Source organism: Armigeres subalbatus, chromosome 2, assembly GCF_024139115.2.
Source record: "Armigeres subalbatus isolate Guangzhou_Male chromosome 2, GZ_Asu_2, whole genome shotgun sequence".
Taxonomy (NCBI): Eukaryota; Metazoa; Arthropoda; class Insecta; order Diptera; family Culicidae; genus Armigeres; species Armigeres subalbatus.
The window spans coordinates 163660824-163672454 of record NC_085140.1 but is presented as its reverse complement, the minus strand read 5'-3'; the positions used below and the strand labels follow the sequence as shown (position 1 = coordinate 163672454).

The 11631-nt window shown below is 38.7% G+C and overlaps 1 protein-coding gene across 5 annotated transcripts in view; it reads left to right on the top strand.

The window, feature by feature from the left end:
- The first annotated feature begins 4100 nt into the window (after nucleotides 1-4100).
- Nucleotides 4101-11631, top strand: part of LOC134211105 (homeotic protein distal-less) — a 183239-nt gene continuing 175708 nt past the window's right edge. For 4 of the 5 annotated variants that reach the window (XM_062687724.1, XM_062687722.1, XM_062687725.1 and 1 more), the window contains exon 1: nucleotides 4101-6283. In XM_062687724.1, coding sequence (XP_062543708.1) covers nucleotides 6156-6283 — 128 coding nt within the window. In that variant the 5' untranslated portion in view covers nucleotides 4101-6155. The remainder of the gene's footprint in view (nucleotides 6284-11631) is intronic. The other variant, XM_062687723.1, reaches the window with a different exon arrangement.

The following is an 11631-nucleotide window of genomic DNA, read 5'->3' as shown; positions in this document are numbered from 1 at the left end:
ACCTGTACTGGCGAGTTGAAAGCAAATGAAAAATACCGTCGCGCGGGGCTTCTTTTGACAAATCAGAGCTTTTGAGGCAAGAATTATAACAAAAATTACTATAAAATTATCATTATCACCAATCAAGTGTCTTTTTATTTCAAATTTAGTTTTTTTTCCGTTAATTTTTTTCAAAAAATCAAAAATCCAAACTAGTCCCGGAGTCAAAAGAAGCCCCACACGACGATATGTTTAATCAAAAACCATTTTCTACTATGCATAGCAGAAATCAATCTTCCATATTTCGTTATTACTTCTTTGAAACTTCAAGCAGGCCTTAACCTCAGGCCAGATTGTTTTTCATCGTAACTAATACAAATGGCTTCCATTGGTATGTATAATGTTAAAAACTTTTAAATTTTATACAAAAGGTTTAGTTACAAGAAGTTGATAGACCAATGCACCATGCGTCTCCATATGCTTGTATGGGGGAAGGGCCGTTTGGCCGAAAGCCATTCGGCCGAGTGCCATTTGGCCGAAGGTCACTAGGCGGCAAGTTGTTTGGCCGAACAGACCATTAAGCCGAAAGGGTCATACAGCCGAATAGTTAGTTTTGCCGCATAGGTCATCTGGACGGGGGGTACCGGTCTAGGCAATTTTCGATTTGGAAATTGTCTCGACTCCCTTGGTCACTAAAGTATCATCGTGTTAGCCTCATGATACCTCACAGTTAATAACTGTGGAAGTGCTTAATGGACACTAAGCTGTGAGGCGGCAATGTCCCTGTGGGGGATGTAATGCCAATGAAGAAGAAGAAGAAGAAGATGATCATCTGACGAAACGATCGTTTAGCAGAAAGGGCGATTTGGTCGAAATCGCCGTTTGGCCCTAATGGTTTTGCAAAAAGAACCACTGTGAAAAGTGAAAAGTGGGAAATAAGGAGCGAGAGTAAGGTATTCCACTTCTAGCTTCGCAATTCTGACTTTCCACAATCAGAAGTGAGTAGTGAGTAGTGAGGAATAAGAAGTAAGATCTGGGGGGGCCTTCCTTAGCCGTGCGGTAAGATGCGATTTCTACCTTGAGTTTGGAACATTATTGCAATAAAATGCGCTTCACATCCGCTGACGTATGAAGAATAATTAGATAATAAGTTCATAATATGTTTGTTTAAAATTTGTTCCTATAATTAGAATAACCAACTTGTTTTCGATTATATTCGCATCGCCCAGATATTTAGAAGCACTTTCTCAAGAAAAATCGGACATTTACCGAATCTGTAGCTTTGCAAAAAATTTAGTTTGATTAAATTTTGCTCTATTTAGAATTGATTTCTATTTAGTTTTGTTGTTTTCATATAAAATTAACCATGTTCTGAAATGTAATGGTAATTTAAAAGAAATCTGTCGATTTAAAAAAAAATCTGTAGTCTGTTTTTTCAGATTCTTGGTCCCAAATATACTCAAAAATTTTCATAATAACAGAAAAATCTGTACATGTGGCAACACTGATACTCGGAGAAAGCATTCCCCAGAGCTTCTGTAGGTGATGTTCTTCTGGAAAGTAATAATCCAAATTTTATGGAGAAGGTGTTCCCGTGTACTGATGACAGATATCAGAATGAATTCTTCCCTAGGAGCACATAACAGACCGATTTGATTGCAGAACTCATATACGACTAAAATTAGTTGTAAATGAGTACTACGCTTTCCAAAGTTATACCAATTAATGCGGTCTCACGAATATTTTTAATATTTTGGGACAACATCTATGCGGAAAGCACTTTTTCCGTGTAAATTTCCATGCCAGTCAGTGACGTAATACAGATATGTGTCCCGCGTTTCGCAGGACGCTTGCTGGTCACATTAGTAATTCCCCAAAATTCTTGCAGTAGGAATTGCTGGTTTCCCAAAACACCTGTAGATGAAAAAGACAAACAGATTTCTTGAAGAATGAATTTTCCAGATGGTTAAAGAATGAAATTCCCAGAATTCCTGAGAGCAGAAATTCTCCAAAGAAAAACCGATCAATTTTTTTATAGTTTCAACCTGTAACTTTTTTCATCTTTTTTTGACGAAATTACTCGCGGGTTTCGTAAGTCTCGCCAAAGTAATGCAAAAAAAATGTAATGGACGAAAAACTGTAGCGGGGCCTAGATGGACTTTAATTCTAGTACATGGACTGTGGTATTTCGGAATTAATTGATCAATATTTGCAATTCTGATTGATTTTTGAATTTTACCAAACAGTTTGGTAGTCCAAAATTTACCGAACACCGGATAACTGGTTTATAGCTTTAGCTATTTCTAGTTACTTGCCTTATCCAAAACAGACATCTTTGGTAGTTTGGTAGTCCAAAATTTACCGAACACCGGATAACTGGTTTATAGCTTTAGCTATTTCTAGTTACTTGCCTTATCAAAAACAGACATCTGATTTACGCTTTAGACAAATAAAAAAAGAGCTGCTTTAAGTTCCTTGGGCGTGCTTAGACTAGATGTAAGGTTAAACGAAAGTCAAAAACAAATCAGAAGCGAATGAAATTTTACAACTTTTACAACAGACATATTATTATCTAATTTATTTGAAATCGTTACAAATTTTGTTTCACAATTTTAAGTTTCACAGAGAACTGCTTCGACTCAATTGCTGACGTTTCGGCCTTAAATCTTATCCTTCTCTGGGATCTATATGTTTCTCACTTATTCTGGACTACCATTCATTGCATACGTCTAACAATGAACATGTTTGCCCCAATATATGTGATTCCCATCAAAACATGTGAAAAATCCTAGAAATGTCGATCAATCATTTTCGCGCGAAAAACGTCTAACGTCGATTGATGTTTTACTCTCGATCACTAACCAACTCGGTACTCGACCCGCTATGATGCAGCAGCTTTCCGATGTTCGTTCTGAAGGTGTAAACCGGATTTGCTCCATCTCAGCATCGCCGTCAGCACAGCAAGGCTAAACAAACAGCCACAGTGGAAGTCAGGAAAGCTTCCCGCCACACTATACTTGTTCGCCCAGCAATACGAAAAACAACAATCGGTAAACAAAGCTCTCGCAATGTTTGTCTCCTTTGGAGCGCTGCAAGTGGGTTGGGTAGGCAGGCAGCCGAAGAGCGATGTAGTGGTTCGACAAGATGAGTACAATACCAGCGCAGCAGTGGGTGTTCGTTGAGCAGTTGAACAAAGGGAACTGAGCTTTACGAGAGCGATAAAGAAAGGAACGTTCATCGTGCTTTTTCTAGCGAATTGTAGTACCAATACTATTAAGAGTCGAATGTCGTACGTGCACTTGTGTAGGTGACGCTACGGAATAGAATCCGTCGCTTGACAAAGTGTGCGTTGTTGCAAGACTTGTTTTTCTTTGGGCTTATGCTTTACCAAGGGGTATTGCTGCTTCTGCTGCTGTGCGGTGGGTATCGCAAGGGTAAGCGCAATTGGGTGGTAAGTGAGGTGTGGTGCCGAAGGTTCGGGTTAACAACGCCTACGAAAACGCGTGTGTTGCCAGCGCTCAGCGGTGTACCTAAGCTTGGGGACGCAAATGACTATTTTTTCACAATTCTTTATGTGCAGAAAATATTTTTAAAATTGAAATTTAAAACATAACAAAAGAGCTTGCACCTACGTATATGTTTGCATATTCCAGTATGAAAGTTTTAACATACTTTTTAAATAAAAAAAATGATATAATAAGAGATAGATTTTTTTCCAGAGAAAATTGATTATATTGAAACATAAACATGCTCCGTTACAAGCTCGTTATAAAGCTTGTTTGAATTCCTTTCCAGTTACGAACAGCGTATGACATTTTCATAAATGTGCAAAAATAATAAAAACCTAATTTAAAAATTGTCAAACCTGCAAAAATTCACTTCTTTCTGACAATCTGATTTGTATGCATGCATGCTACATCGCAGCGCTACGCCACTGGTGGGCGTCATGTTGAATAAATTTCATTCAAAGCGGAATAGTGGATAAGAAGGCGGAGCTTGCACACAGACGCGCAGCCAATCAGCAGCGCCAGCCATACATAATAATAGTGCTACGCTGTGTGTTTACGGTTCGATCCCAGCAGTGTTCGGGTCGTTCCCAAGTGTGCTCACAGTCACTAGTCTTTAACGCACTTTGTTCGTGGTTGGTCGCGCAACGAGCATTGCTTTTTTAATAATTCCCTTGGCGCAAATCGCGGACGTCGGTCGACGTGACGACGCACCATAAGGGACGACGACAAACGACGACGGTCTCGAGGAGAGGAAGATAACGAGTAATAATAATCATATCGTCGGCGGTTTTTTTTTCGAACAAGCGAGAAAAAGAGAGCGAGTGAGTGAGTGGCCGAAGAGACCCCACTAATCACAAAAAGAGGAAAGAATCAGCCCGTACACACTATTTTTCATGTTATTAATGAAAATAGTATTAAACATTAAGCATAATAAAAAGTACGAAACGGATCGATCAAACGACGAGAGAAGTGCAGAAAACATAAAATAGGCAGAAACATAAATACATACATCTCGACTTCTAGATTACATACAATTTGGAAAACTAATATTATATGCCATTAAAAATCTTGGCGATTCACTTCGGAATTGTTTTCGATTATATCATTACGGGCACGGAAGATATGTAATTTGGACACTCGCGCCAAGTTTTCTGGGGATCATCGGCTTACCCGGGCGCGACAATTAGTGACAATTGTTTTCCCTGGTCGTCGTCGTCGTCGGTGGAGATCCAGCTGGAGAGGAAGAAAGCTGCCACACTCAATCGCGCACATAATAATAATCATAATAATCAATTGTGTGATAGCTGCGATTAGCAGTGATCGTTTACGAGCGCGACCGGCTCTAGTTTTTTTTCGTGTATTTGGAGTGTGAATGTATGAGTGTGCTAAGCGATAATTTTCCCGATTACGTGAAGACAGTGTCAAAACAGTAATTAGTTTAAATTGAAGCGATAAATTAGTGATGTTTATGTGCAGTTTTTACCTCATCGTCCGTGTCGGTAGTGGTGCCCTTCGTCTACTATTAGCCCGGTACTCTACTCGGTCCTAGTTGGGAGGACCGCCGTGGAACTGCCGGAACAGTTGACCACGTGATTGTGATTGTGACCTATCATTACCGAAAATTAGGATTAGTGTAATTATTCCTCGGACGGACCCTGTGTTAACTCTTCGCTTTTATGAATGAAACCGGCATCCATGAATGAAAATTGATTTTAATTATAACAACAAACCCGCCTCTCGTCCCCGCGGCCTTAAGTGAGACTCCAGTGAATTACTCCATTTGTGGAAGAATCAATTATGAGCCGTCTGCGCCATTGAGGTGTATGTAATGAAGGCTGCTTGTATCCCATCACCTATAATAGTTGTGTTCCTTATCAATTAGTTTCATTGTGATACACATTAATCATTCCCATCCACCGTCGGTATCTTACTACCAACTGCGAAGATCATCCTGTTGACACATTAGCGCCTCTTTTTGGGTACTCAAAATCAAATCATCACCTTTGCGAAGAAGCGACGGCAGTCAGTGCGTTCAACAAAAAGAGCAGGAACAGAACACAAAATCTCAGCAGGGAGTAGCCTGAATCGGAGAACCCCAGGAAGTGTGTGAAAACATCAACAAAAATCGGTCGTGAAAAAGAAGAACCAAAAATACGCATCAAAGAAAAAAAGAAATCAAAACGCAACAGGGATAGATCGACCCAGCAGTAGTCTGGGTCCGGATTAGTGAGCGAAAGGAAAGAATCCGAGAAACACACATCGTCCGCACCACAAAGGATTCCTGTTTTGGTTACGCGCGTTCAGTTCCCTCTTGAAAGAAATTCGATCAAATATCGAGTGAATAACAGTGTGATTCGCCAGTGTGGGAGCGGCGTACGAATTTGTGGTGTTTGAAACACATTAAACATCAAGTGCAATCCGGGAAGAAGTGCCGAATATCTAAGCGTGCGTGCGCGCGATCACGGCGTTCCGAAGTCCACGGAACCTGTGAACCCGCGGTAGGGAAAGTGAGTGAGTGACTAGTGACCGGTACCCTACGGCCGCTTCACCTTTTCCAACGGCATTACAATTCATTTCGAAAAAGTGGCCTCGATCGGCGGCAACACGCTTAACTTTACGGACCTGGGGAGCCCTTACGAGGGCCCCCCTAGCACACCGCAGTCCGGGATGGACGCTCCCGACGCGCCGCACACGCCAAAGTACATCGATGGCGGCGCGACGGCAGCGACGGCGCCCGGCAAGTCGGCGTTCGTCGAGCTGCAGCAGCACGGGTTAGTGTCTACTTGTGATTTTAGGTACTTACCGGGGATGAATATTGTAGGTTGTAAGGACTTGAATACGGAAATTCTAATTTATTGGGGAAAAACCGGGTAAAATGTGAAGATAATGTGTTTATTGTTTTTTTCGTGAAATTTTCTTCTTTTCAAATTAAAAGCAATGCAATAGAAAACGGTTAGAGTTATCTTAACCTTTTAAATACACAAGTACACAAGTTGAGAAAATGGTAATCCGGTATATTTTTAATTTTCTATCACATTTTGAAGCGAAAAAGTGAGCGTCGAAATCTCATAAACTAACTAAGGGTCGGAAAAATGTGGCTAATTTTTATCAAAATAGCTTAACATATAATAGATTAGAGTCCTTAAACCCTCATCCCATGAAGTTTTCAGCTCCTTCTTTTTTATGTGACGTTAAACGAAGTATGTTTTATCAGAGAACAGAATTGTTATATTCATGCCGTTGGAACTTTAAACGCAAATAGCGTCTTCCCTTCATGAAGTGAAGTTGCTATTTCTTCTGTGTTTTTACAATAATCTTGAAGCATGAATATTCAAGTCCAACTTGTTAAGTGTTTCTAAAAAGAACCAAAAGTATCTCCAAATCTTCCAGCTACTTTAGGAAAGTTCTATGCTAGTGAGAAGAAATGGACAATCCCCAGTAATATTATGATCACTAGCTATTCACATATAGGGTTACGAATGGTATTCCCGGCACAGGCTCAAAATCCAAAGATAGAAACATTATTTTACCAAAACGCCTCCGTAATCGTGTGTGCCACTCGAGAACTTACGACGCAGAAAGTTAAAATTGAACTTGAAGATGCAATTGTGGCTTTAGAGGGGTGTGTCTGTCGAAGTGCAAGAGCCTACCGATACCCTATATCCTTGTTTAGTGAAATTGAAATTGAAGCTTGTGTTACTTTATACAAACCTCTTTTGACTACAAAAGTAAGAATTTCTTGCTGATCTTTTAAAATTACGGAGTTTTAGACGTAGAGTACTCCACTGAAAGCCTCATAAATAAAAGCAATAATAGAAATAATAGTCAGAATCGCTATTGAATCTTTCGCGTTTTATGTGAAGCTGACCACACATTCAGTGCCTTGCATCTAGCGCAGGAAGACTATCAGCTGAATTGCGACCTCAAAATTGTCGACGAGATGATCGCACCGTGGAAGCAGAAGTTGCATGTGACGCGCCCTCACCAACGGGAGCTGGAATATATCGACGAAGCAGCGTCGAATACGTTGCTGGTGTGTGGTGAGCTTTCCTCAGAAATAGGAGGATTTATGGTATCCATCCAGGACTTGGGAAAAAGAACTGTTGGCACTATATATTGCACAAAAATGTGGAAGGCAGTGGTTCTTCACAGTGCATTTTAGTCCTCCAGGAAGATCACTTTAGTGGCGGGGAGGACGATTAAGTATATCGTGTTTGGGTGTTCAGCCTATCTCGGTCGCCATAACGCAGTCTACAAGATTATGCACCAACAGCTTGCTTCAAAGCACAACTTGATTGACCAGTGTGTTGCTTACTACAAATATGTGCCTCTTTCGGTTCTGGAAAATAGTATCGTTGAGCTGTACTGGGATGGCAAGATCATAACGGATGTCCACTCCACACTTTGTCTACGACAAAAGGATGAAGCGGGTAACCCTGATCAGCATTGCTGTTTTGCTAGAGCATAATATTCGAACATCATTCCCCAACAACATATTACATCATTCCCCAACAAGAGAACAAAGTACCTTGACTTGATGGAGGAGTTGATGCAGATATGGCACTTGGAGGACGGCGGGTAATTCTGGTGGTTATCCCAGCAACCGGAATCGTCCAGATATCTTTAGGATCCATAGAAGAGCTGAAATTAAATATCTCATATCCTCCATAGCAACACACAGATATTAGCATTTGGAACTTGCAGCATTGTAAGAAGGTTCCTGAACCACCGCAAATAATACATCCGGTATAAAAGCTCTTCCTATAATTTTTTGGTTCACTGGCGAATAAAAGCAGGTAAAACCCGGCCGGAACAGAGCCCATTCACCTTTGACATTCAGATTACCCGAAGTTGTTGAATACTTCCAGCTGAAAAAGTGCACACAACTTCATGATAATAATCATTTACATGACCGACAGACCTAGATTTTTTTCTTCTTTTGATTACTTTATCAAGCGTGATTTTTTATCTTAAAAATAAGTTCATCACGGGAGACCTAGAATTGTGTTGCACAAAATTGAATTGAATTGTTATACACCGGGGAAGAATCGACAATCAGTTGTCGCGATCAATAGTTAAGATTTATCGAACAACAGAGGTTTGTTCTGGCTCAATTTTTAAATTGAAGGTTTTGTTTTAATTTTTTAATCAAACTCAAATGAAGCTGAAAAATAAAGTTCGTAAGCTGTTAGTTTCAGTTTTAAGACTGCCTGTCGAAAGTAATCTTGCTCTGTGACTAGGCAGTGCTGTCGGACAATTATTGAACTATTACTTTTGAGTTTATTTTGTGTTTAATTAGCGCATAGAGACAGTGCCTTAGAAGATAATACAGATTTTGTTTCTAAAATTAAGATTTTCAATGATATGGAAATGCTAATATCATCTTCCAAACTTGGACATACATGTTCATGATAGAATTAGAGGCGAAAGTATAGAATTGATAGTTCCGTTAGGATACGGCAGGCATGAAGAATGTTTTTATAGAAGTCGATTTGAAAGCGAGCGGAGGGCAATATTTGTGATGGCACATATCACACGACCTTCCTTCTGCCAAGCTCCCGTATGAAGGGGGAGGAAGAATAGCAGTGTGGAAGCTTTGTTATATTTACCTAAAAAGTTCTTCTGTATTTTCTAACGTAAAATTGATCGCACCAAGCGCCAATAAAGCATATTTTTTGTGCAATTGATTGTAAATCGTATCGGATATCCCCCGGACCCGTAACTGAAGATATCCAACAACAAATTTACAAATTAATTGATGTGAGCTAATATTAGTTTTTATTTTACGAATGAAACAGTACAAATCAGTTTGGTGCGGTTTCGCAACCAACAAATTCATAATTTTGATAAGAAGTATTTAAAATAATTTGTATAAAACTAACATATTTTGACCATCCAAACTGATTCTAATAATTTCCATTTTGGTCTAGACTGACAAAGTAACGAAAGCAGTTTCATTATTATTGGACAGATAAAAAGAAGGTTAGAAAACGTGTGAATATGTGAAACGAAACACCATCTTCGTCATCGCTTTGGAACACGATCAATAGAATTGTGATCAGCTATCCTCGCTGAATATAGAGAACTGTATGGATCGAGCTTCCTATTTTACTGGAAAGAAATCAAAAATCGGTACTAATATATTGATTAATCGATATAGTTTGATCAAAACGCAAGCGAAAAAAAACGGTGTCGTCATTGTTCAAGTGGATTTTGCTTCCACGCTTCCTTTCGGTGCAATGTCTTATCGGATATTTTATTATATTTTTTGTCTTTACTAAAGAGATTTTCAGCCATATGCTGGCTCATCTCTTTAGTAGCTGATATTATTTTTCCTTGTTTAATTATGTTCCTTTAATTTTAGGGCATTTCATTCAAAAATATCGTAATCCGATATCGGCTGCAAACAAATCGGTGCGGGCGAATATCGAAAATAAAAATCCTATGAAAATATTTGAATTGATATACAATGGCATGCCATCACCACACTACTGCCATCTACTCAACTAATTGCGGAAATACATACGGACGCAACTGATTGGCAACCGTCAAACGCAGCCAATGCGTTTGACAGTCGCATTTTGTCTGTGTTTTTCATAACAAAGTCCCTTGCGCCATCTCCAAACGATTACCATTCGCGTTCCCAATTTTAAATACATTTAAACAACAACGGTTGCGTATGTTTACACAAATATCGGATGCCAGTCTAAATATCTGTTATCTGTGGTACAGATATCGATACTCAAAGAATAGCATCGATATCACCCATTCCTAATTGGACAACCAGTTATTACAACTATTTAACATTACAAATTATCTTTACAGCCTATTCATATTTATAAGCTCAATCACTTGATAAAGTGTATCTGAAACGGCTTCACCAGCTAAATGGAAGTCTTAGTATTGTTAGGCCTCCACAGCATTTAGTCTAGTTGCGATATTTTAGAATACAATTATGGAATAACGCTTTCACAACATGCAATAATTCCAACTCCCCGTCGGATTTATTTGGTAAAAATTTTTTTTTACTAAAACCTTAGTGTCAATACAGTTAAAATATAATGTAAACTTCCCTCCATTTTGAGGTACATATTTGGAGCATGGATATAAATGCAAAAATAAGAGAATGTGTTGCAATTTTAAATCAATATCAAAAATAAAAATAAAGCGGATTTGATTGAAAATTTAATAATTAATTAAAATTTGCATGACGGTTGTAATTATATCAAATATAGCTTATTTTTACATTAGGGGAAGGTGGGGAGACTTGATCCCCGGGAATACTTGACCACCCCCTGTTTTCTCGAGAACTGAAGTAGTTTTGTTCTAGCAAATTTTTTTGTATAGATCCTCTAGACAAATGACTTAAGTGGTGAGTTATTTTTTTTTATTTATTCTGCAGGGCGGCGGTTCGCGACCTTCTCAAAGATTTTTTTATTGGCCCCGCAAAATTTTAGCAACTTTTCATAACAATGACCATATGCTTTCGTTTTTTTACAGCACAGAACCATAAATATACTTAATGATCTGTACTGATGAAAATGTCAACACTCCATCAAAGTTGTAGGATATTTCGATTAGAAGTTATCACCTCAATTAGTCAACCATACAAAAATTTGGCGAAAAAAAAATCAAACAATATAAATTTGTTCTCAGGCTTCTAATTTTTTATAGATTTGACAGATTTGATGAAGGGTTGGCAGGGAAAAATATTTATTGCTTAGATATCATAGAAAGGGGATCAAGTCTCCCCAAATTTCAAAATTTGCGTGTGCTATCGAATTCAATAACAAAAATCGTTAATGAATACGCACAGCAATTCGAAAATTCTGCGTATTTTGAAAGAAACACATTTTAAAAATCTGAGGGCACCTTTTTAATTTTATCAAAGCAAGATTTTGGAGAGGGATCAATTTTCCTCGAATATTTTAAAACTCGATTTTTGACAGAACTCAAAAAATCGATTGTGTATCAATAACAACAATAATTTAGGGACTATAATACATCAGTAAAGTTAAATACTATATTTCTTAGAGAGTCTGTGTGGAAATCGCGTATGTTTATTTATTTTTGGCTGTGATACATCGGAAATCAGAGAAGGGGATCAAGTCTCCCCAGTCTCCCGTAGATATTATTTTACATG